The 27,758-nt window shown below is 36.8% G+C and overlaps 1 protein-coding gene across 5 annotated transcripts; it reads right to left on the bottom strand.

The window, feature by feature from the left end:
* Positions 1-1,777: 1,777 nt before the first annotated feature.
* On the bottom strand, positions 1,778-27,475 carry LOC139700257 (vesicle-associated membrane protein 2-like). Of its 5 annotated transcripts, none has more exons than XR_011703667.1 (8): positions 27,306-27,475; positions 13,707-13,830; positions 10,287-10,365; positions 9,886-10,012; positions 6,020-6,099; positions 5,874-5,925; positions 5,606-5,687; positions 1,778-2,436 (listed from the first exon to the last, which is right to left on the bottom strand). XR_011703667.1 is itself a non-coding variant. In XM_071598883.1 (7 exons), coding segments are annotated over exons 1-6 (408 nt in total). In that variant the 5' UTR covers positions 14,174-14,270; the 3' UTR covers positions 1,778-2,436; positions 5,606-5,616. The 5 variants fall into 5 exon arrangements, 2 of the variants coding, with proteins under 2 accessions (XP_071454984.1, XP_071454985.1); XR_011703666.1 differs by lacking the exon at positions 27,306-27,475 and adding an exon at positions 14,172-14,270; XR_011703668.1 differs by lacking the exons at positions 13,707-13,830; positions 27,306-27,475 and adding an exon at positions 10,605-10,683.
* Positions 27,476-27,758: the final 283 nt, after the last annotated feature.

Here is a 27,758-nt window from a genome sequence, read left to right as displayed (position 1 = left end):
GTGCTAGTTAAGAAGATATTTTTAAATTCTTGGAAAATCAGCTGAGATAACCCTTCACAGTGGGCCAAGTTCAGTTTCGTGTCGTAGTCACTTTTGGTGGGCCCTGGCTACTACACTAGGCCATGAGCATCAGGTAAGGAACAGACTACCGAAAGTATATGTTGTGCTTCTGTGTGGTTATGGCAAAATTTAGAGAAAAAAATGTTCTGGTTTAGGAGATATTGTGAAGTACTTTGTTTTTTTTCGTGTGAGATGACGACCCTGGTGACGTTATTGGGCCCTGGTTACTAACCTAGGGCAGGAGCAAGGGGTAAGCGAAAGGCAGCAGATAGAGTATAGTGAGTTTAATGTTTGTGCCAATTTTTTGAAAAAAATAAGTTTTAGTTCAGGAGATATTGTGAAGTACTTTGTTTTTTTTCGTGTGAAAGGACGACTGTGGTGACGATTGTGGGCCCTGGGTCCTAAACTAGGCCATGAGCATGGGGTAAGCGGAAGGTTGCCGATGGAGGAAAGAGGTGTAGTGTTTTTTGCCATATTTTAGAAAAAAATGTTCTAGTTTACGAGATATTGTTAAGTACTTTCTTATTTTTTGTGTGAAAGGGCGAATCTGGTGACTGCACTGGGCCCTGGATGCTAAATTTAGGGTATGGATATGGCTTTTATACCTACGTCGTGATAGAGTAGGGAGTGCCTAGTTTTTTTTGGTGACAGTTTCCCAACTTGGTAATTGTTGTATCGGAGGTGAAGTTCCACACATGGAGATGGGAAAGACGAGGGATCCCCGAAAGATGGCATTCTTTCGCGGATGTTCCGATGATCGGCGATTTACGGCGCCTACGTTTGTGGCTCACAGTAACAAATCCATCGTCTCCCTCTACAGAAAGTTCTTCTACACCACTTTTCTCACATTCCTCGTCAGCAATACAAGGTAGCACGGCGGTGATTGAGGGAATAACACAAACATTTTTCGAGATTGGCACCTATTGCCCTATCAAGTCACTGCTAAATTTAGTCCGATTGGTGGTCGATTTATCTGAAGCGAAGTCTTTCTCTGGATTGACTTACGGTTTAAGCAAATGATACACCCTTACATACGTTAGTAACCTTTTTCGTTGCGAGAGAATCTTTTAAAATTATCATTTCCTGTTTCAGCATGTCGATATGGGACGCCATGTTAGATAGTGCAATCATTCAGATTACTGCATTTAGAATGAAAAAAGCGTGAACATAATTCGCCATTAATTACTTTGTCTGTAGAATTAAGGGTAATATTGCAGCAGCTACACTGGCTTGCAAAGTAAGCGGCCGCCATCTTGTTCCAAAAATGTTGGTTTTCTCAATCCGAATGAATTAAAACATGAATGCCCACAGAATGCTTAACATAGTTCGTGCCTTTCTGCTTAAGTCTGCATTCAGTAAGTGGCAGAAATCCTGGCTATACTATTAATTGCATGCCACTACATCCCATTATTGTTCTTTTTTCACTTTTGGCTAAGCTGAGAATTTTTAGTAAACATTTTTAGGCATGAGAAAATTTGGAATTATTTGCTCTAATAAATTGCAATGGAAAAACTGAAAGCTGTGTTGGGCCACCTAAATGCAAATTACAGCGTAATTAAATAGCTGCTTCTTCACTACATGATTCTCTTCATTCGCCGTTTACAGCATTGAAATTTTAACCAGGAAATAATTTTGAAAAGCACACGAACAAATATCACCTATATTTTGAGCCAGATAAAACTGCAATCCTAAAAGGTGATAAATAAAGAAAGGCAACTTTCATGAAACAATAGAATTTATTATAAATTGTTTTTAAAAAGCAACCCTAGTAAACAGCATTTTTGTTACATCAGTACCACAGAACAAATCACTAGGATGTTTAATAATAGAATTTTTGATTATATAATTAATCACTACAAATGTTGTCATAATGAATAAAGTACCATAATTGAACCTTCAGTTACTATTAAATATATTCCGTACATACAATTATTTAATATAGTATATATGCGGGCTTACAGAAATACAAGAATAAATAGAAAAATAGCTTGTGAATATCATTCTCTCATAACCGGATAAAGTTCTAAGTAGCAGATATAAGAAAGCATGATGGGAGAAAACTTTTAGAAGCCAAATGTTTCTCAACAATTATATTTTTACTCAATTTTTAACACAAGAATAATGCATTATTTAAACAGTTAAGGCCTCATGTTTCAAAATGCTCATTGTGCAGGCTCCAAATGGTAAAGCTGGTGTTATATCTTACAAACCTTAGATAGGATAATTAGAGATAGTACCTGCTGACTAGAGCCCTAAATACTTATGATAATGAAATGTGCAGTCATTAAATTAATAATCATTCAAAAATATATGACTGACAAAGAAGATTACATTTTAGCCCTTGATTGCGCTAACTCCCAATCAGTCCATGTCCATCTGAAACGAGAACATGCAATTTTCAATAGACAAACAAAACAAAATCAGGGTGGTCACTCATTCTACACTCCCATTCCTCATTCATTTTTCCAAATGAACATACAAGGTGTGATCAGAAAAAGACGGGACTGGTTTTATAACTTGTTTATTTCGACTGATACAGCTTGTTGTCCTCAAAGTACATGCCTTGGCTGACGACACACCTTTGCCAACGTTTCTTCCAGCTCTCGAACCACCACTGGTAAGCCACCTTGGGGATCCTCTCCAGGTCTCCCAAACAATTACTTCTCATGTTCACAGTAGAGTCGAATCGGCACCCTTCCAAGGTTGATTTTAACTTTGGAAACAAAAGAAAAGTCCGATGGAGCCACATCTAAAGAGTAGGGTGGCTGCTGGATCACTGAAGTTCCAATTCTGGCAAAAAACTCTGCCACGATCAGTATCGTGTGAGCCGGTGCGTTATCCTGGTGGAAACGCCATGCATTGTGTCCCCACGTGTCCGGCCTCTTTCGGCTCACTGGGACTCTCAGCCTCTTCATAACCTTTAATTAGAAATCTTTGTTGATGGCTTGACCTTGAGGGACGTATTCGTAATGAATCAGCCCTTGCTAATCGAAGAAACACACGAGCATGACATTCACATTGGACCGGTATATGCGAGCTTTCTTTGGTCGCGGAGAATGAGGACCTTTCTACCGAGAAGACTGGGCCTTTGTCTCATTATCACAACCGTAAACACAGGTTTCGTCTCCGGTTACGATGGTTTTAAGAACCTCTGGGTCGGCATTGGCTGGTTACAGGAGTCCCTGACAAATGTCCACAAGTGGTTGTCTCTGTTCGTCAGTTAGTCCCCACGGGACGAATTTTGATGCGATGCTGGTCATGCCCACAATGTCTGTCAAAATTGTCTGACAGGATCCAAAACTAATGTTCATTTCCTCGGCTATCTCCCTAACAGTCAAATGGCGATTTTCCCACACCAAATCATTCACGAATTTGACATGGTTGGGGTCTGTCAAAGTGGAAGTTCGTGAACCTTCATCTGTCAAGGTTCTCCCCAATTGAAAACGACTGTACCATTCAAAGCACTGGCTTCGACTCATAGCTTCATTAACAAAGACTTGCTGAAATCATTCCAAATGTCTCTGTAGCACTTTTGCCAAGTTTGAAACAAAATTTCAGGCATACACGCTGTTCCTCTAGCTCCTTCATTGCTTCCGTTGCACGTGGCGACGAACAGGTCAAGACGCGTACCACTGCTGCTAAGTAACGACTTGACGTAAACAAACACAACACCTCTTGGTTCAGTCATCACAGACACATCCCTAGATGTGTAGCTACATGGCACACCGTGTCTCGTTTCAATCCGTTGAATATGGTTTGCCATAAATAAAATCAGTCCGGTCTCTTTTTGACCACACCTTGAGACATAAATTTTCATACCAGATTTTTCTCATATTTGGAATCTAATTGGGTACTTCCCCATCACAGAACATGTCTTACCAAAGTTATTCCTACATTAAATTTCACCAGGTCTACATGTGTGGATGGCCTATGCCAACAAATCAACTGCTCTCAATCAAAAGGAACTTAGTACTCGGCAGGAATTTTTATTCCAATATAAAATCCCTGACTTCATAAAAATAACTTCAGCCCTTTCCCCCTCACTTTTTTAATGAATCAGAGCAGAATTTGTAAAACAAATGCAATCATAAAAATGTCTCATTCTAAGGCTTAGGCATACTTCAACCTCTATTTAACACATGACACATGTAAAATAGACCAATACTTTCTTGATCAACATTTTGAAATAATATTGGAATTTTTGTATTTTACTTTCACATTCCTAAACCATTTTATTAAATGCCTGAATCAAAAATGGCAAAAATAATGTCCACAACGATCTGAATTATGAGTACAATGAAAACTTGTTGAAATTAAATATGGTAATCAACAACTAAGTACTTGACAATGCAGCCTAAAAACATTTACTATTGACCGCATTTCTCCGTCCTTCAGACATTATTTCCAGCATTAAAGGAAGGCAATGAATTGCATAATTCTTCGGGCAGTAACACTGAGGAGGAAAGCAACAGTAAACAACCTCTTAAAAATGCAAGACGACCCAAATGAAATTCTCCAAGTTCTTTAACTCCCCGAAAGACCAATGGCCAACTCAAGTTTGTTGCATTAATGTTGAACTGATTTTAATGCAAATATTTTTCTCCAACATTCTTCCATGTAGCTTCCCACAATTCATCCTTTTCCAGATGTTCTTAATATGTGATCTGTAACAGAATTTTCTTTAGGTTTGCTATTAGCATAGATTTTCACAGATGTTCCAATGGGAATGGTTCAAGATGGTATTTTTCAAAGCACATGGGTTGCTTTCTATACACAAAAGACATTCTTGCCAAGGATAGAATACGCTTTTTGCCTGCCTGCTGATATTTCAGTTCTAAAATAAATATTTCAGCTTGCATAATCATTCTATTAGTAATTATACAGGTAACATGAACCAATTATCTTCCCCCTCTAGTTTTGTTGAATGTGAATTTATTAATGCTTTTACATACAAGACAAAGGGGTATTGTCCCTCAATTTATTCCTCAATCAGAAATTTGATTTAGTACGCATTTTAATTGATGACAGTCTTGTTAAACATGCGTTTTATTTGCCCATTTGGTTGTGATGATGGTGCAGCCATTTGGGCATGCCATCATCACATTTGCCTCAAGGCTCAAAATTATCTGCAATTTGGACCCATACCCATTTCTTAGGTATCCTTACATCTTGGAATGATTTATGGTGGGGATTGGATTGATGCATAGGCTTCCTACACAAAGGGCCTGGGTTTGCAACCTAGCAGGCGCTGAATTTTTCTTCAGTGTCCTGAAATCTACCCGGGTGCCATGTGGAGAGCACCTCCACTGGAGTCCACCAGTCCATGAGATGGCAGGTGAAATTCTTGGACCTCATGGAATCAGCCTTTGGGAAAAGGTTAACGCAAGGGCTAGGTCTCTCTCTCGCCCCGGTCTTACTCCCTGAAACACCTCTACCTTGGCCACATTACCCATCTATAACCCTCACAAATTACCTCCGTTGTGGGTCACTACCCCTAATTACAGCCACTACTACCAAATCATGATTTGCAAAATAATAATCTTACCTGAAATAATTTCAAGGTGAAGGAGTTGCAGGGGTGACCGAATTACTACCACTATCACTGGAACCAGAGGGCCATGCCATAACTAAAGTAAAAGAAGTTACTTTTTAAATTATTTCAGTTTTCAAATCACAGCACAGAAAAAGCAACATCAACTCAATTCAAAGTCCTAAGAATAATTATGAATACATCAAAATCGCATTATTTCAAAATTTAAAAAATGTGATCACTAACATAAATTGTTTATCACTTATTCTATAATTACACTCACCAATGATAATTATTAAAATGACTGCCCCTATAACTCCCATTATAATCATCATCTAAAAGGTAAAGATAAAAAAAGAGTAAATTATTTCCATAATTACATATGCATCATTTATTAACTTCTTTCAGAAAATATAAACTGGTTCTTACTTTCAGATTTTTCCACCAATACTTTGTTTTCAACTTTTTCGAATTCTGTACGAATTGTGAAGCTCCAGTTTGTAAGGCATCTGTAACAAGAATAATAACAAGGAAAAATTAAGATGTTTTACAAAGTACATTTATTTGAGCAAGTTCAGAGACTTCTATTCCTGAAAATATTGCTTTGGCCTACACCTAATTCTATGAATACTTAGAAGGGAATGCTAATAGCTGTGAAACAATATTTTACAATTTCAGTAATGAAAGCTTTTCAACATAACCCAACCAAAAACAAAAAATGGCCAACTATAGTTTTAAATTGCCCACTAAAGAGACTGTTTTTTTGAGGCACTACTTTGTGAAATAAATAAAATTGTTTTTTTTTTCACATGAAGAAACTCATACTACCGATTTCAACGTAGAGGTGATATCATCAGGTATAAAGACAGCATTGCAATCTTTGCATTTAAGTTTGCAAATGCCACTCTCTTCCACGTTTTCCACTTTATCCTAGATCCTATTCAAATACGTCCGCAGGTTGCTTCTGTGGCTGTAAGCAACCCTAAATTTGTCTTTTGGGAATAGAATTTTTTTAGAAATCTGTTTGTAATATGAAAGTTTACACCAGCAAAAGTTTTCTCCCTCATTACCTTGGGATGAATATATTAGATTAGCTCTGATTGAGTATTTCTTATTAAGCATTCTTACAATTGAGCTCTGACTATCAATTTTTCACCGCAATAATTTTAATAATATTTAATTCTCTGGAAAAATTACATTTAGAAAGTGGAAAAACATGGTATGTAGAGGTTGTCTTCTGGAAAATCAAAAAATCATAGCCTTTGCTAGTTTCTGAGACTGTGGTATCAAGGAAATAGAGCTTTCCTTCGTTTTCTTTCTCATAAGTGAAATTCTATACATGTTTACACACTGGGCGTTTGAAAAAAATGTCCAGCTGTCTCTCCATAGCAGTCAACACTGCAAAAATATCATCAACATATCTGTACCAGCAGTAAATATATTTCGAAAAGTTGAGAAGGTTTTTTTCCACATCTTCCATAAGTAGGTTGGCCAGGAGAGGCGATAAAGGTGAGTCCATTGCCAATCCTTCCATTTGCTGGTAATATTTCCCAATGAATTGAAAATAATTTTGCTCTATACATGACTTTAGTAGGGACACAAAATCTTTTAGAAATGGGGGCTGAGCACCTGAATTTTTTAGTACTTTCTCGGCCACATTCACTGCTTCACTCGTGATGCCAAATTACACTAAAATTTAGTTTTGAGGGAAGATGGGGATTATAACAGGGGAGTGCCACAGAATCTTTGGAATTTTCCACTATGCATTTTGACAGGAAACCGGTAAATTCCCTGAAGACAGAATTCAGACGTGACGTGAGTTTCCTTGTGGGTGCCACTACACTGGAAACCAAAGGTCTGATGGGCTCGTTTGTTTTTTTGAATTTTCGAAAAACTAAAAAATCTAAGAGCTCTGGCATTCATCACTGTCACACTGTACACTTCACTGTGCTTAAACATTGAGGAGTACGGCATTAGAGCTTTTTTTGTTGCTCTTTAAAAATTTGGGGTAGGGTCACTTTACGGAGGTTTATTATTTGGGAACTTTTAATGAAGCCGTAGCACTTTTGAATGCATTGAGAATTGTTCATCCCCACAAGTGAGTTGCACTTAACTGCTTTTTCCAATATTGGGTTAGTGTATATTAAATAATCTTTCACTAATTTGATAGACCCCGACGACCCTGGTGGCGGCGGGGTAACGTCCTCGTCTGCCATTCCAAGGGTCGCGGGTTCGATTCCCGCCTGGGTGAGTTTTCCCTCCATCTAGGGCTTGGGTGTTTGTAAATGTGACCATTGTTATCGTTGTTTAAAGTTCGATGTAAAGGCCAAAATGTGCTGTTTTCGGACTTATACTGAATAAATAAATAAATGGACTCCAATTCCAGTAAATGTGCTTTTCTGTTGGGATATTTCCGTTTAATTATAGAGGATATCTTAATGGACATTTGGTTATCGAAAACATCTTTGTAAGATACCCCTGCTGGAAGTTTTATTGTCCGACAACCAAGTGTATTTGTAAACTCTGTCCCCTCCCCCCCCTTCATCTCCCATTCCTTCCGACACATTGTCTCTTCCCCCCACCCGTCAGTCACCCCATCGTACAAGCCCACGCCCTTGCCTCACACGGCTGCGTCCTAACCGATATTTCTCCTCCCACTGCTGATTCCCTTCCATACCTCCCCCCCCATAAAGAGAACATATAAATGCCCCGACCATGCATGATTTTGTACCCAATGTTGCCATCTACACATCAAAATCAGTAGTATTTTAAAGTTTTTTGGGTGAAAAAAGATACCAAGTTTATTTATTCAGTGAGCTAGTTTTGTCATGAAATGTAAAAATTTTCTCTCACTTTGACTAGAAGAGAGGTTATCAACTCTGTGCTATTGCAAGAACTCACAAGCTTTTACTTAACTAGCAACAACTGAACATTCATCTGAAACTTTGGGAGAAGGACAATGATTTATCAAAAAATTCATGATAGGCTGTACAATGGGACAAACACCTCAAATATTATCTCTCAGTCCAGAATTAAATTTAATTGCATGCTTTTGCTGCATTATTTGGTCATAGCACAGAAGTTAGCACAACGGTCATTAAAACATTTTCTGGCAACACCTCTCTTGGTGAATGAGGCCAGCCACCAATCATAGGATACAGAACCCTAATGGATTCATAATTCTATTGCGCATATAAAAGTTCCTCAGTTTTTTACTAAGCTAAAAAAACTTTTGTTGGAGAGCTAATGCAAAGAGTAAAAATGTGTATATATATATATATATATATATATATATATATATATATATATATATGTAATATATATATAATATATGTATATATATATATATATGTAATATATATATAATATATGTATATATATATAAATATATATATATATATTATATATAATGTGCCTTTAAGAGGACTATCACATGCATCTATAGAAACACAAACCAAAAAATAAACATACATGAACTGAAATAAATTAAGACTGGTTCATAAATATTCTTTACACATATCACGGAAGAGGGTATTAACAGTGCATTGTACTTTTTGCCAATACAACAGCACAAAGATTTATTTCTAAATCTTTGAAAAAAAAAGTTATTACCGGGAAAAAGTCCCAATGTTTAAGAAAACCAAAATCATAGTACTCATGCATAAAACAATCACATAAGCCAATGCAAGTGCAAATCCCATAGAAAGAAATGTGCCTTCCCATAAGTGTAACATAATGCACTTCTAAAAAATAATATGATCAAAAGCAAAAAGTAATCCATATAACCTGAAATAATTCTTCAAAGACGCAATCTATATTTTTCAAATGAAATCAATACACTTATCACAAACAAAGAGAAAACATCTCCAGTAACTACTTCTGATTTTACTGTACTGACCTAACTTTACCTTCAAAGATTAAACTTTAGCAAAACATCATGCATAAAAGCTGTAGTAGATGTATACTCAAAATTTTGATCAACAGTTTCCCAAATGCAGCTGAAAAGCCCTAATACAGCTATTAGAGAACAACACATGTCTACAATAACCATCAATCAAGAGACTACAACCACTATTACCATTTATCAAGCAAAATTGTTCATTATGCACTAATATCATAAATTCACTCTATGCATAAGCATTTAACTGACTACTTAATATGCTCGGTGTGTATGAAATCAAACTACCAATGAAAATAGTAAAAGCTCTGACTACATTTTACAGAGAGTGCAGAACTATAACATATTTTAAGATTGAGCATTTTCTAATTTTTGCCAATTCATCTGAAATACTAACTTGAATAAGAAGTGAAATGGATTCTCAATTGCATTTTCTTTGAACAATACGGCATAAGACTTCAGCAGATAGTCATGAAAATTTATCCTTAGCCACCACCAGAAAAGAAAATCAGGACAAGGCTGAACTGGTTAATTGCAACATTTGAATAATAAGAAAAACACATTAATTTCAGTCAATAGTGCCTAAAACTAAAGGTGCATACTGGAAAGTTCATTGTACATTGAAAAATTAAGGAAAATATTAATTAATTAGGGAATTAATCACTGAAATTTTCAAACCCATTAACATGGAAGTGCAATAATTTACACGACCAGAATTTTAAAAATATTCATGTGCAATTTTAGTTTAAATGAGGGTATTAAATGAGTCATTTATCAAGGCAAATATAATTTATGTACCTGCTCGATCATCCAATTCTGAGAGCTTTTCATCTCGATCCAGCACCTTTTCTATGTTAGTTCTCATTATATCCACTACCTGTTGTAAAATCACATGCACAAAAACAATTTTAGTGAACCTTTGGACAATTCCAAAACCTAAGAACGCTGAAAAAAAATTTCATGGTGCAATGAAACCCCTCGACACTGTGGGAAAGCCTCTTCTCTCTATGGTCATATCTTTCATCAACTCCCATGAAAAACTATTCACAACACTTTAATACCCACTTTGCAGTTTCGAATAAGTGTTCACGTGCATGTTAGAATAATTCTCCTCACCTGCTCTGTTATCTAATTCAGACAACTTTTGATCACGTTCTAGCACTTTTTCCACATTCACTCGCATGATGCCAACAACCTTTTGGAAGATATGAGCAGCATGAAAAAAAGAATATTTCATTCCAAAGTACATATAGAAAATGACATGGGGTGACATTAATTCATTAATACCATTCATCATACATGACACGCCTTCAACATATATGCATAGCGTAAATTATAGAAGAAAAATTAAATATATGACTAAGGGAAGGAAACATGAAGAAAAAGGAATTACTGTATTTTCCCATCGATAACACACTCATTATCTTCACAAAAATGCTCGGGTGTTCAAAAATAAAACGATGCGCTTTATGCAATGAAAATTGGAAAAAAACAAATATAGACGTAGTTTTACACACAATATATATAATATTTACAGATGAGTGGCATATATACATATTCAAGATAACTACAAATTTCTGGGTGCGCTTTATACATAAGGTGCGTGTTATCGATGGGAAAATAAGGTATATGCATTTCAAGGTCTCGATGAGAATGAAAGTAAAATATCCTTATATTCTTTGATTTGAAATCATACATTAGTTGAATTCATATTTAAAGAATATTAATCATCAAATAAATTATGTACAGGATGAAAAATATTTGACTTCTTGGAAAATGCACAAAAAATAAACTTTATCCCAGAACCAACTGAAAACACTATACTGCTGAATGAAAAACCTGTTAATGGGCTTTGAAAGCAGTCTCTCTTCAAATTGAATGGCGAGGTAAGGAACCATTGGCTTGGCCAAACTTGGAAGACAAACAATTAGTGGAGGCAGGAGAAAACAATGTCTTTTTACCCATGGAGGTGTCACTATATTTCCTTGCTTACTACATTTCTCATTGCTATTGATTAAAAAAATGTCTGACATTGGACACACTAATGCCAAAGTCTGAAGCAGGAGGAGTATAGTAAGGCCAAACAATGTCAATTTAATTTGATTCCTGCATATTATCTTATCCTAGCATTTATATTTCACCTCTGTAGCAATCATTCATTAATAAACCAGACTAGCTCTTGAGATTTAAAATATCCCTTGTCTTTGAACAAACTGGTTTCACTCTAAAGACGTCATTTACCCAAAAAATCAAAAAAATATCATATTGTACAGATGTTGTGATAATATTCAGAGACGTCAAGACTATGCACGTTCTTCTATGCTTTAAAAATGCACCCTCACCCCCCAAGATTACCCTTCCATTTTGTCATCTGGGAAAAAAATTCTAAGGAATCACAATATATAGCAAGCACAAAGGGATGACCATTCTTAAAATCACTAGAATAAGACAACGCACAAACATTTTTGGTTCACAATCAACCTGCAGGAAACAGGAATGGTCAACACCACGGAGGGCACATATACTCGTATTTTCACCCATCAATACTCAAAGAGTGGCCCACTAAATTTATCTCCATAGATATTTTCCTGAAATAAGAACATATTTCAACACAAAAATTTGTAGTAGCATGATTGCCTATCCAGTAATTAAATTATACGTTCCACTTGATTTCTGATTAATGTGCCTTTGACCTGCATAGCAAACTTTAGCAATACTCCTTGCCACCTAGAGTGCACCCATGCAAAGCATACACATGTGGGGTTCCTACCCAGTCACATATGCTGAAGTATACTTCACTTCAAATGTAAATATTCCTATTTGAAATGTGCAATTCTTTTGAACACACAAAATACTTATGTGAATCTAGTATGTCATCCAAACTACCTCCTTTGGTTTCCAATTGTGGAGAATTTGCTCTTTTAACTTGGCAATTGAGAACATTAACCAAAAATGAAGGACTGCAATCGGAGATAAAGAAATTATTTCTTAAAATGCTGCAACACTATGTTTTTGGAATTGAAATGGAGAAATAACTAGATTTTTGCCTTAAGGCACATCTTAAAGAGTGCCATTACACTTCCCAGAGGTGGCACCTAAGTTATTTGTAGGCATAGGTAGTCCTTACCATCTGGCTTTGGATAGTGCCTGGGCTAAAAGTAAGCTTCGGTTATTACTCTGCCTTAGTTTGGCTGATGCCATGCCTATGAAAACTGTAAAAATAGGATGAAGGAGAAACAGGTGAAAAGAATGTGGATCGGATGCACCAATATTCAGCTAGCATTGAAGGAGTGCACTTCAGTGTGGTTTGGTTACATAGAAAGAATGAATTAGAGCTGAATCGCTTCAGATGCATCGGAAAAGTTGAAAAAACTGTTTGGCTTGGGTATACAGAATATCTAGTAAGAAAAACGTATGAAAGGATAGAGAAGCACGAATTTCGTAGATTATATGTGAGGATTAGGTATAAAAGAACTTAGAAATATAAGAATGGCATACCACTGCTTAAGGAAATTTTATATTTTTCATTGGACTGCATTTCTAGGAAAATTTACAAGGATTTGAACATTCACTGTCGATGCATTCACATTTTCGTGCGGGTTTAAATGGAGAGCCAATACCCTAAATTGTCCCTGTTCGTAGTGGAATGCTGCGACTTCTTTCCTAAGCTACGATATTTCTTCAGTATGGAACTCCATAAAGTATCGCCCTCAATCATTACATGCAGGAATATAGTAGCATGAAAAAATTGGTGAAATAGAATAAAACCTAAAATCAAGCATTTTATTGCTTTGCTAACAGTGCATTGATCGTCTTGAAGGATGTTTTTATAAGTGATGCATAAATACTCTGATAAAAAATGAGATAACATTCTAAAGATAAAGATTAATATGCGATATGTAGTTATCAAGAGATATCTCCCATATATGATATATACAAAGAATGGAATTCAAAATGCTGCCCAAGCACGAATTCCAGGGGTACATAATGACGTGCTAATGTTTTCAAATCTATATTCTGCCAAGGATCAGAGTCAACCAAACCACCTTAATGTGAAATTAAATTTCATTTGGATGAAATAAAATAATTCTCTCATTAAATGAGTGAACAGGACTAAAAATGCTACCAGTAAAAAGTGATGTAAAAACTGATTCGGATTAAGAGTTTTCGCGCTAAAAATTTTCAGGACACTTCCACCTAGCCATCCATCATACGCACCTCGTTCACTTGAGCTTGTGTTTGCTGTAGACGCTTTTGAGCGGCTGCATGTTGAGGATTTCTTGGAGTCCCTGCCATACCATCCTCGGGCAAACCGAAGCCTCCAGTAGCTCCATCCATTGACCTAGAATAAACAATTATATAAGGGTAAACAAAATTTTTCTATAAGTTCACATTTCCCTGTATCCATCCTGGGTACGAGAACAAGCATAATCGTATTCCTTTGACAAAGCAAGTACGTTCTTCCTTCTGAATATGATAATTAGCAAATGAAAATTATATACCTATATATATATATATATATATATATAACACGTACATACTACTGTCGCAGAAAATCAAACACCTGATGTCAAAATACACAATGGAATGAACTTGATCAAGCAATATTATGTCACCATCAACTGACAGCGCAACAAGTTGAAACAATGTTAAAATGAAAATAAAATTCACTGATTGACTCACATTATCAATTTTGTATGACCCTCCTTCAACAAAACTCCAGCTCCTAATTTCAAGCTTCAATGAATGTCATGAACGACGGCGAACTTGCGGTGATGTCACCCATCCGGTCAACTCAAAGCCCACATAATATTTATTTTAGACAGCGTGATAAAGCAAGGTATAAAAATCCCATATAGTGACTTTCAAAATTGTATATATATTTTTTTAAATAATTTTAATTATAAACACAATTTTTTATGAAGAGAACACATTTTCGTACAAGAATTTGTTGCTTGCAGTTGATCACGAGAAGAATTGTCGTTTTAAATAATGTAACTTGGGTTCAAACATTTATTAAGGTGGACGTCACCCTAGATTTAAGGTGTTCACAAGGGGGTGTGCGTTCTATGGTTTATTTCAACCGTTATTCGTTCTAATTTTTAAGCATGAGATCAAATGATGTAGTTACGAGTAGAAAACTTTGTTTATGGTCGAATATGAGCCAATGATCAAGGGCACGGAATAATCCATTTAAATCTTTTTTTCTTTACATAGGTCAGTTAAATGTTGAGGTGAGATCGCTCATTTACTCTTCGAATAGCGAAAAGATTAAGGGGAGATGTATGGTTGAGTCGTTCATTCCGTGGCCGTTGGTTAAGTAAACTAGAAAATTTTTTGATCTGGAGAAGAGTAAGCTTATCAACATATGTTTTCTTTGTTCATATATTATTAGATGGATAGACAAGATAAGCACAAATTGCAGTTGCAGTGAATTAAACAATTGGTTTGAAGCTATGGTGGAATGTATTTCTAGATATGCTGTCAGTACTTAGACCTCGTTCTACCCAGCTAATTAAAGATAATTCTTCCAGTTAGATGCATCTGACCAGGGCAGAGGAGAAAGCGCTTCGCGACTTTAAGTGCAGTTGTACATGTTTCAAAGAACTTTGGAAAAACCAGGCAATAAAAAGTAAGTGCTAGGGGCTTCTCAGTGGCAAAAAATAATCATCAGTACAAAGGAGCCAAGATAAGTTTTAAAGTGCATTCAATAGAAACGCCTTTTGTAACTATGGCACTAATAACGAGCAATTAGTACGTTAGCAAGTAGAAAGTAATGACACTTGAATTAACAAAACTACAGTAATGCTACGGGCGCTTCAATAGCCATTTCATTTATTTGTTAATGATAATTAATAGGCCACATTTCTATTTATAGTAACTACTAATTAATAATGACGAATTCCTCGGATTGAAAACAAGCTATGAGTGGTTGTCGGGAAATAAAACCCATTGCGCGTTGACGTCGAATAGTTGCGACAACCCTAAACCATTGAGGGGTTAAGGCTGGAGGAAAAATCTTGAAAGAAAATTGCTTGACCGCCGTCTTGCATTGTGGTTGTATGTCGCCCATAATTTTGTATTGCCAGAACTCATTTTAAAATATTCTTGTGCAATTTTAGATATTCTTTTGCATGTTTAATCTTGCTGAGCGCCATTTTTATGATTGTAATATCGTATTATGTTCACTCAGAAAGTCTTTGTGAGGGCCATTCAAAGTTCATAAGACAGTATACTATTTAGGTTTTACCCATAATGTCAGAGAATAAACTATTACAATTGAAAGAATTCTTCAAATTAGGTGTAAGTTTAGATGGACCTTGACCATTTTACCAGCCTGTGTGATAATATAAGGGACAGAAATTCCAAGCACAAGAATGCAAACTACATCAAATCAATCTGAAGGCAATAATCTGTCGCAAGCTAGAAAACCTGAAAGCCATTTTTATAAAAAAAAGCATGTTCTGTAGAGAGTGGTTGTTTTCTCTATAAGCATGCACCATATCTAAGTTTTAACGAATCTTTTCTTAACATCCTTAATGAATGTTCCTCTCATCGACCCCTTTCTCCTTGCAAAATAAATTGAACTCGAAAGAATAAACTCATGTAATCAAAAGCTTCCGATTCCCCATGCATACCCTCTGTGTCTCTCATGGTTAATAAAAAACATGATATTACCATCCTTACTAGATTGACCCCCATCTTCTGCCCCTGTGGCAGCTTTCAGGGCATTATGTTAATGTGTTACAGCTATTTCAAATTCTATTCTCTTCCACTCCTCTAGGGGAAACTAGGTAACTATTGCTGAATATTTGTTATCTTTCCTTCTCTCATCTAATGTTATTTTTCTTCCCTGCCCTCAACATCATCATAATTATCCAAGTCCTTGCTGTACTAGCTATAGTCTTATTCTGAGTCTTTTTCTCTGCCATTTACTGTCAACTTAGTTGGGCAAGGAGTTCATCCAGTAAGAAGGTGGTGAGGGCTTTGTTTCCACCACTGCTGGCAATGGCACCCAGCCCATTATTGCCCTAGATCCATCACTTCCAGGATTCATTACCCTCTTATTTGTGTCCATTTTATGATGCACAACTAAAATCATTCCTCCTTCCTTAGTAATATTTTTAATGTGAAAACATCACTGAAATGGCCATCATCCCACAGAAGTCTGATGGATTTTCAGTGGCTTCACCTAGAAACAGATGCTGAGTGATGATAATACCGTCTGATATGTCTGGCATAGTTTGTCTTTCGGGAGTATTTTGCCATTATTCCTGCTAATGTTATTATCCAAGTTATAATAACTCACAATCCCTTCCACCACATCAAGATTGTTACTCATGGGGAGGGACTGCACAACAGGGAGAGGTTTAAGGTTTTTTGTTTCTTTGACCAGCTTACTTTTCCTATGCATTCATGAGGAATAATAACTTCAAAATTTATTATATGGTAATGCTAAAAAAATTTCATTTTATGAAGGCTAGCTATGAAATAGTGATCATATAGTTTTATTTGCATTATCTATTTGTTGAATATATAATTTTATTGGTATGATTAGTGCCTCCCCATGGACTACAAACTTGATGTGGTCGGAGGGTTTGTGTGTTCAAATGACCCCTAGAACTGTTCTGGCAAGAGCGGTGATAATTGCTCCTCATAGGTTCTCTCATGCCAGATAGGTCAAAGGGTAGGAGCCAAACAAAAGGTATTCCTCAAAGCATCTGTCACTCGGTGAATTGGCTGCGAGGACCTCTGACCCCAGTGCAGTGGCCACTTGAGTGATGGTATCATGTTGAAAACACTACTGAGAAAGGCCAAAGGAAAGCACCTCAATTATGATCCCATGAAACGATGATGGAAGAAAATATTAGTACAATCCCTGGCAATAATGGGATTTCACCTAATGAGCCATATGTTGTGCACTGCAGCAGGAAAGGCAAGGGTTCTGCTGCCGTCATATCACAAAATCTATGCAAAGCGAAACTGACATCAGTATGAAATAAGACAGTGAAAGACGACCAAACCAATTAGAATAGACTGGGAATGTTAGCACATTGTATAGGACAGGGAAATTAGAAAATATTAAATGGGAGATGAAGAAAGGAAATAAAGATATTTAAGAGCTGTGCGAAGGGAGATGGAAGGATATTAGAAATTAGTGGAGAGATAGTTATAGCATAATATACAGCGGAGAAGGAGAGAGCTAGTGAGGGGTGGTGGTAGTATTGAATTGAAAAGGTGGGAAGGACTATATTAAATATAGAGTAAGCGACCGATAGAATATTATTAGAAGTAAAAGCTGATTCAAAGGACTTGGTGATTCACTCCAATACTGCATAGGTGAAAGAAGTTGAGAGGGTATATGATCTACGAGGGTCATCCGGAAAGTAGTACCCGTTCGTGCCGCATGAAGTGCTGACGACGCGAGTAGCCGCTGGACGAGGTCAGATAGCTTCAGTGGCTTGTCTGCCTTCTCTGAGCCAAGTTGCGTGACGCTAGCATTGCCTGTGTTGTTTCTGTGATTGTTTACAATGTTTAAAAAAATTGAGAACGCCGCCAGTTGTGAAGTGAGGGCAGTGATTAAATTCCTCAATGCAAGAAACGTTCGCCCATGTGATATTCATCGCCAATTAAAGGAGGTGTATGGAGACAATGTAATGGACGAGTCGTCTGTTCGGCGGTGGTGTCGCAACTTCAACATGGGGAGGGGGAACACACACGACGATGAGTGTTCGGGGAGACCGTCTGTCATTACAGACCAACTGGTGAGCTCAGTTGACGAATTCGTGAGGAACGATTGGCGCGTCACAATTGATGACATCTGTGAGCATTTTCCCAATGTTTCTCGAACAATTGTTCATGAAATTGTTAAACACCATCTGCATTATGCAAAAATTTGTGCAAGATGGGTCCCTCGCGTATCTCAATGAGCTGGCGGCGAAGGACTATGCAGCAGGAATACAGAAACTTGTCACACGTTATGACAAATGCCTTAATTTGCTTGGAGATTATGTTGAGAAGTAGTTTAAAGTATCCTCTTTCAAATAAAATTTTTTATGTTTGTTAATATTTACGTTTGTGTCTTTATTTCATGAACGGGTACTACTTTCCGGATGACCCTCGTATTAGAGGAAATAATTTCAGGTATTCTTGAAAGGAAACATTTAATAATGATGGAAATTGCAGCACAACAGTTGGAAAAGGAAGAGATGGTAGTGAGGCATGGGACTATGGATTAGGAAAAAGAAATGACTACAGGGAGAAAACATTAGAGTTTCGCAGGAGACAGGACTTAATCATAAAGAGCACTTTGTTTAATCGCCACATAAGGAGGTGGTTTAGAAGGAAAATGCCCAGAGGTTCAGAAATATACTAGTTAAGCTACATCATGGTTAAGCACAGATTTAAGATCAGTGTGAGTAATTCATATAGTTTCCCGGGCATGTAAGCATATCAGCTAATAATTTAGGACTAACGAAGTGTGACTTCAGATTAAAGAGGATAATGCAGAGAAAAGATTGGAGGACACTAATGTAGACACTTTAACTAAGATGAGTAGAGAGGAGTAGATATTATAAATGAGGAACAGGAGAAAAATTTGAACATATGAGGAAAGAGATACCATATGTCTCCATTGAAACTATTGGTAGAAAATAGGAAAAAACAAAGAAACCATGGATTACAAAGGAGATGAGTAGAATGATAGACAAGAGAATGAAATGGTGGAAGAAAGTAAGCACAGGATTAGGTAGGAGAAAGCACAGTGTGTTGAATAACCCGTGGTGGAAAGCTAATAAATTGAAAGAAGCATATTGGAAGATTCTTTTTGAGGATAAGGAAAGTTTATAAAGGAAGGGTGGAACTGGTACACTGTAAAGGAAGAAAGAAAGAACACTAAAGAAGTGAGAAGGAAAAATCCATTAAAACTATCAAAGATGTGTCAGGAAAATTAATCATTGAACCAGGACACATTCAAGAGAGATGGAAAGAATACCTAGAGGATCTATATTGTTAATACATAAACATTAGGCCAGCAAACTTTGACATAGAAAGAAAACTGGGCATTTAGGGAATTGAAATTAAATAAGATCATGGGGGTTGATATAATTCCAGAGGAATCTCTTAAGGGTTTAGGTAAACTTGAGAGGAAGCATTTTTATGGGCTAATGACTATGATTTCAAGAAGGCATAATGGAGTATGTTGGGTAGAATTAATGGTTTAGGATGGCCAGTGTTACATATGGGTAAACAAGTGGTGTCCATTTATCTCTTGTGCTTTTCTAAAAATATGTGGAAGAAATGGTAAAAGAGGCATGAGAAGAACAGGAGATAGGGAAGAATGTTGGTGGGGAATGCATTAAATTTGGTTTTGGGATTTGGTTTGCAGATGATCAAGCTTTAGTTAGCTAGTCAACGATTGGGTCACAAGCATTCCTGAGTGCATCAGAAAATTCATATGTTTGGTATAGGATGATAATCAATGTGAACAAAATGAAGATCGCTAAGTTTTCAAGAAAGATGTAGGCTAAATTTAATGTTCTAATTGAAGAGCTAACACAAGAGCAGGTGGAGCAGTTCACCTATTGGGTAGTGTTTTGTTTCAAGATTTTCAAAACAATAGGGATGAAAGAAGAAGACTTACATTAGACCAAGAAGTATCCCAAGGAGGGAATTGATGAGAGGGACATTGAGCAAGGATGTTCAGAAAAGACTCATCACAACTCTGATATGTGTTCTACAGTGTGGAAACATGGCCAATATGTTAAGTGTATATTGAAAGCTGTAGAAATGTGGTGGGGAGGAGGTTGGGAAAGATGAAATGTATGGGAAAGAAAACAAATGACAGAGTACTAGGCATTTTTAGGGAGGAGAGGGGATTTTTAGTAGAAATTCAAAGTAGGCAGGAAAGGTGGATGCAGAGTATTTTGATTGGCTAAGGGCTGTTTAAGACTGATAGTGGAGTGAATTTCAGGCAAGCAAGGAAGGGATAAGAAAAGAATAGTCTCTTTGGGGAAAATGAAGGGAAAAAAGAAGCATGCAGTATTGAAGAAGGCTTCATTGTGGTGTTGGATGTCAGGTTGTGTTTTGTTGGGAAAGGCAAAGAAAGGCTTTTGATAGCCTACCTTAAACGGTATAATACTGATGATAATAAAATGGATACACTAATGTGTAACGTATATGTGTTTAATTTTCCATTTGTTTGACCTCAGTAATGTGGCAGTAGCAGCCGTTTGAAGTTACGTACTTTCAAAATGTCCAGCTCACCAACAGAAACAATGGAGGTCACAGGCAATAAGCAATATGCTGCTTTTAATTTCGCTTTCACCTGTGCAAATCGTCAATCAAGGTCTATTTGATGTTACAGGAGACTTCTATATCTTGAGCCGAAAGATTCTTTAAAATAGTTTGAAGAGAGTAAACAATTTCAAAGGAAGTTGGACTTGGTCTCCAGTCACTGCTCTAGAGAAAGTAAAAGTTAACACCTCTGAAACCTTTGTGGTGGACAATTGTCGCCAAAAATGTGATTGTTTGAAATATTGAAAGTTTAATTGGGTGCCACCCACGTGTTGTTTACAGACAAATTGCTCACAACCCGCGAACATGAGAACAAATGGCGAAGCTCTGTTGAAATCTCTGACTACACGGAACAGGCCAGTGGTGGATTCTGATGTGAAAGTTAACGTCATGTCATTTTATGTTGTATCAGTATGTTTTATCAGTACCCACTGCTGTAAATGGAGGGAATTACTAATCATTCTCCAAGGCCATATCAATCGCAGAAGGCCGCATTTCGCAACAGCTGGATGCCTCGATAATGCATTACGGCACATCGCAAAAGATGTTGCTGAATATCGTGCGAAAATCTATGTTAAATGTGCTTCTGTCTTTTCAATAGTCTGAACCAAGATCCATGTAGCTTTTTACAAGTTGCCCAATGATAGATAAAAAGTTTCTCACTTCATACTACAGATATTATGTCGACGATGAGTATAAACCTTTGTTTTAATATGAAGCAGTACATATATAGTTTTGATTAAAGACCATCACAAAACTTGACTCACCTTCACGACTAGTTTAGGTTGAAGTTTTATCTGGTCTTCGAAAAATGAACAATATATTTGTTCTCCGGGCGTATCAATTACCTGCAGAAACTGCATGTAATTGCAAGCTGATTTATTTCATCTGATGCATTTCTTGAGGTCAAAAATGGGACAGAAATCCACCTTTCTTCACACTCAGTACGGAAGAAAACTACGCATTTGAGGGTAATTAATTTGGAAGCTCTGAAGACAGGCATAAATATATAAACTCTACATGTGAAGTACCGTTGGAATGCACAATTGCATATTTCCGTTCTATTAATGTCCTTTTAGATTTATACTCGCTATAATCGACTTATCATCTCATCATTTAGCGTTTGCAACAAAAAAGTCGATAAAACTGGAACCACTTCACAGTTGCCCACGCAACTAAAGTTTCAGGGAGGGGCAAGTTGAGATGAATATGCCCTGTCAAATATTGTGACTTAGTATTTTGGTTCAGTTGATTATAAAGCTGGAATGGTTTACTTCATATCGGAGAAAATTAGGCTTAGAAGAGTAACTACCCGAAAGATCTGCGCTTAGTTATATTTTTTCGTTGAACGGTCATCCTAAGTGATATACTTTCGTCTCAATGCAGAGAAAGATTTGGGGACTGTCTTACTCAATATTACGGCCTTCGAGATTTTTCGTGTTACCGGGAATAGTCGCGGTCCAATATTCAATTGCGGATTTGAACTGCTCGGCTGAATAAATAAATGGAAGGGCGTATCTAGGTTAGGTTGGACTTCAAAAAAATGTGTTGACGTCATGATGTTACACGATTATTATCAATTTAATTTCAACTTCTTTATCAGTCAACTGATGAAAAAAGTCGTTACTGAATTAATTTCTGTATAATGCCTCCACAGAGTCTTCCAAAAGCGACAGGTTTCATTTATTTCCGTCATATCGTCTCGGAGGGATGGGTAACTCCTGGGTAGCTGCGCCCATCATTTCTGTGTTTATATGCCGCGTAGAGATATTGTACGAGAGGGACTCTAAAGATTCTATCGTATCCACCTTTCCATTGCAAGCATAAATTCCCTAATGAGTGCATACAAAGAGTAAGTCTGCAATGACACCCGAGGTCTTAAATTTTATGTCTAGTTAGATGTAAGACACAATTAGAGATGAGTAAGTAATAGCATGTTGATTTTAGCATTGATATGTGACTCAAAACATTATTCCATCTGGATATGAAACCTCTAGGGATCGTCCGATGCGCCATCTCCTTCGTGTCCTCTCTGCCTTTAGAAACTAAACAATCTCAATGAATCAGCAATGCCCAACATTTAACCATCGATGCCTCCGAAGTTGATTTCGGAGAAAATAGTTGTTAAAAACCAAAAGGGGATCCCTAAAGTCGTAAATGAGAGGACTATGTGCGGGGATCGGGTTGGTGCAGTGGCCAGATTACTGGCTTTCCACCCGATTGTTCCAGTTCGAACCCTGACGGTGGCAGGGTTTTTCAGTAGTTTTCCAGTCTCTACTTGGGTGATATGTGGAATGTACTTCGAGGGGTTGGCCGCTTGTCCGGATTGGAAGGTAAATTGTGGAGGCCTTGGGGCCTTTCGTGAAGAGCAGGCTAATGCCGACGCCGGATTCATCTCCGTCCTACCCCATTCCCTGAAAATCCTAGCTCTACCAATCACCCACCTGTTCTCGGTGGCAGAAATAACCTCATCGATTGGTCACCTCTCCTAATGGCTCAATCTACCTAAAGATTAATTGTTCCTCTTGGGTAGGAAAAACCGATGTTATTTCTCACTCGCCTCATAAGTATTATCTCATCGCATATTTCGGTGACGCTTTCATTTGGTTACTCATGAGTGGTTAGTTATTTAGCCTCCGATAATTATTAATTAGACATTTGACTTAACGATAGGAATTCGGAAGTTGGAGTACGCTGTAAATATATCGATACCTACTCTTTCATTTGCCCTTTTTAAAAAGTTTATTTTACAGAAATTTAAAAGTTGATCGATTGAATTTACACTGTCTTAAATATTACAATATTCATGAACATGAACTATGTATAGTACTTTAAAAAAATTATGTAATTATTGAAGCACAAATAAATCGGTCAGGCAAATTAACCTGCTGAGAGATGTCATATAGAAGAAGAACCTCAGCCTGTTTGGGAAGCCATCCTCGGACTGAGTGCGATCTGATTTACTATTCATTTCGATATTTGAATAAACCTCGCGTAAATGTGAGGATATGTGCTCGTAGGAGGAAGAGGGCACTTGTTTGGAGAAATGCTCTCTTCTTAATATTCAGGAGAGAGTTGCTTGCAGAGCAACCAGACTTTACATAAAGTATACTTCTCCGCAAAATATCTTCTTTCTCGTAAGCTCTGTCTGCAGAAGCTTTCCCGAGAGGGGAAATTGATAGTCGAGATGGGTAGGCAGGATATTCAGCTCTGAGGCAACTGTGAGGAGTCTAGCAACAGGCGCAATGACGCATTCGTAACTTATTTTAGCTTAAAATTCTAATTTAATTTGTCTGGACCGTATCCAATTTTAATTTTTATCTATGAAATTTAAAATTGAGATTCTTTATCCTCGAATTGAATCGCATTTATTTTGACAATTTTCGTAGAAGACTACGTACTTAATCGCTTGATTTTTTTCATTACCAGTTATGTTAAATGCAATTGAGACAACGAAACAAAAATGCTGCATGATCTTTCTCGGCTAAAACCAAGTGAATTTTCGCTGAGCAACATTATCCACACTATATTTTTCAGTTTAAATCTATTTTTTGGTTACGAGTGGAAACGGAAGATTGCTCTGCGCTCAAGGAAAAATATGTTAATGAAATGGCTACCTGTTAGCTCTTACCATAAGTAAATTCTATAACTTATTATCAAATCCATATACTTTACCCTCATCATATAATAGCTTTTCATATAAAAACAGAATTATCAACTAAAATGAGGTATTTTCTTGAATTTTTGACTTATCCCATGTCACGCCTCAACAAGAGACTGCATCTCCCCAGTATTACGTCTTGCTTGCCTCTTTTACGCCCACTACAATTTTTCATATTTTAATCAATATTATCATATACGCAGTTGACCATTCGTTGTTTCACGATGCAGTATGTACGAAAGTAATTTTTCTTTTCCTTTTATTCAGTTTATCAAGGGAGAGTTATTTTCATTTGTGTTACGTCACCTTTGCCGTAACGCCGCCATCCTCCCACGTGCTATTTTGCTGAGCCCCTCCCCGTATCGTAGGAGGCGCAATGTATCGATAGTACCTTATTCTCGCGAGTGCGCTCAGCAATGCCACTTCATGACTGTGCAAACGAAATTTTGTTGCTACCACCAATACGCGGAATGAGTTCACGACCGTGATTTTCCTCAAGTATGCCCAATTTCGCTGTTTTCCACCTGCATCGTTTTCTTCTGAATTGTACGGGAAGATCACATTAAATAGTACTTAAGACTAATCCAAAATTTCCACAACTGAAATGCCGTATTGCAATGCTTAGTTCATGTCCTTAATAAATCCCGACTAATGCATGGGTTGATGTACTGAATATATGGATTAATGAATTCAGAGTAGTTCCTATTATATCTTTCACCCTCAGGCGTTGAAAAGACATTTTTTCAGAAAAGAGAAAATGACCAACGCACTATTAAAAATTATTTTTGGCCACAATTTCTTACCAAATTAACCATGTTGAAGGCCATTTTCAAATTAGGCAATCATTTCTCCAATGATCCACGATTAAACAAATATATCGCCAAATAGAACAACAGACCAAGTGCAATATAACATATGGAAAATGGTATTTAACTCATTCATCACAGTTAAGGTCCTCTCCTTAGTGAATCCCTTTTCAGCAAACAGTATTATCCACTCCCTATTGCGAATGGACCAAGAGCGACACTCTTTCTTTCATCGCCAAAGGATTAACTTTATATCGATCTGGGTAAAGAACGGATTTACCGAAGGAAAAGGAATAGCATGAACCTCCGCCATCGTTTTAGAAATGATGTGAAAATTCAAAATCGCATACCACCATGAAATACTACCATACAGCCACTTTTTCAAAATGAGGACCAGTAATACAATAAACGCTAAGACTTCTCAAGAAAAATGCACAGCATATAACGGCTCCTGTGCGTGAAGCAAGGCCGAAAGATTGGTTGTACCACTGAGGCATTAGAGAGAGACTAAAATAGGAATAAATGGCGATACTGATTGAATCTCCATTTAATAATATTTTGGGGCCTGAAAAAGGGAACAAAATTATATAGTTCGAAACGAAATTTTAAAATTCAAACATGAAATGGTAGAATGGAAGATTTTGTTGCAGTAAAATAGACTATAGAAATAAGCCTGGGGAAATATTCTTTTGAACTGATTGCTCCCAATATTGAAGCTAACATTTTATTTTTATAGAGGAGAGTTTGTTCCATTCCAGTTCTGCATATTCAAAATTTGATTTCCATTCGTTGTATTGTTTGTTCTTTCATCGACACGCGGATATGGTTGCATGTGGGTCATTGATATGAAGTTCTTGGTAATAGCATTGGCAAAATGACATTTTATTTAGGGACGCGCCTTTTCCACGGAAATAGTAATACTCAGATTCGAATCTAAACTGATGAATTGAAGACCGCCAATCCTTATCCACGCAAACTTGAGAAGTTGTAGTGCTTGAAGGAATTCCACGAAGTAAGACATACAAGTGATATTAGCCCTTATAAGGTGTGAAATATAATGTTAAGAGAGCAACAGAGGGAAAAAAATAACTTGAAATAAAACTAACAAAGATTTTGCGTGCATGTCGGGGCTTCATACGTTCTATTCTTTCACAAATCTAGATACGTTCTATTCTTTCACAAATGTAATCATCCCACATTTGGTTTTGCCGAAACAATTTAAATTTCAAGTTCTGGTCAAAATAAATCATTTTTCGCCCCGTTTCAAGTTCGGTATTTAAGATTAAATTTTCAGGACTTCTTGTCCTAATACTAAAAACGATTAACTATGGCCAAAAACGACGCTCAAGTAAGAACATGAAAATACACCAAATAAATCAATGAATTGTCTAATGGTAACTTCTTTTCTAGATAAAACCAGCGATGTAAAAATATGCAATTCCAAAAAATATAATTCAAGAGGAGCACAATCTATTAATAACTGTGACAGGGGCCTAGATTTAGTATGAAGAATGTAATGCACTGCTTTTCCTTCCGATAACTCTTCATGGAATGCTAGGGTAGCGAATTTTTTAAATTTAGATGCCGCGATGCGAGTACTTAAAAGGCTAATTTCCGACTGAAAGCGAGACCGCGCAACAAAATCCTCCGCTGACTAAATTCACACCTACCCCTACTGTCGCATATTCTATATAATTGCGCCATTAACAACGGCTCAAATATCCTAAGCTCTTTATCCCCTTCCATAATATTAAATAATAATGGTATTCGATGCATGTAAATACTAAATGGAAGACAATTTTGGCAAAGATTAAAATTATGGAGAAATCAATACATAACCAAAGCACTATTGTTTCAGGAAATTGCTCGTGATTAATGTAAATCAGAGGGCATTTAAAGTCTAGGCTGATTTTTTAAAATAAAATGCACAAAACACGTTATTTTCCCAGTGATATAAGCATGTTAGGGAAGGATCAGGTGATACGAAGTAGTCCTGGAATCAGTGGTCATGTCTTTTTAAAAGGATACCAGTTTCTGAAATATATAAGAAATTACCTGATCGTATGTCCCTTGCCATGTTAAAATATTGATCCGTGCACTGGAAAATTGAGGGTATTCTCACAGTTTTTCCTCAAAAATTCACAAACAAGTTCTCCGTGGCAGATGAGCGAAAAGTATCGACAAATCCCGCGGTATTCTCCACTCCTTGAAGAACGACGTCACGTGTGACGTAACCGCAAATGTCCGCAGAGCTTTGGCCTACTTCGAGGGGAACTTTCGATCCAATAATATCGAAAACATTATTTTTGTGACGACAGATTGTTGCTGTAAGCGTTAATTATAATATCAGAATTAAAACTCATTATCCGAAATTATAATCATTACTTGGGAACTCTCAAATTATGCTTGAAATCAGGTTATAAGTATCTAGTCCACAATCGACTGATCATTCGTAGAGATATAAGTTGATATACATATTAATTTTTTTTTCAAAATACAATTTAACTT

Source organism: Hetaerina americana, unplaced genomic scaffold (genome assembly GCF_022747635.1).
Source record: "Hetaerina americana unplaced genomic scaffold, ioHetAmer1.1.p SCAF_10, whole genome shotgun sequence".
NCBI classification, from domain to species: Eukaryota; Metazoa; Arthropoda; class Insecta; order Odonata; family Calopterygidae; genus Hetaerina; species Hetaerina americana.
The sequence above is the reverse complement of the archived record's forward strand: the minus strand, read 5'-3'. Positions and strand labels throughout refer to the sequence as shown.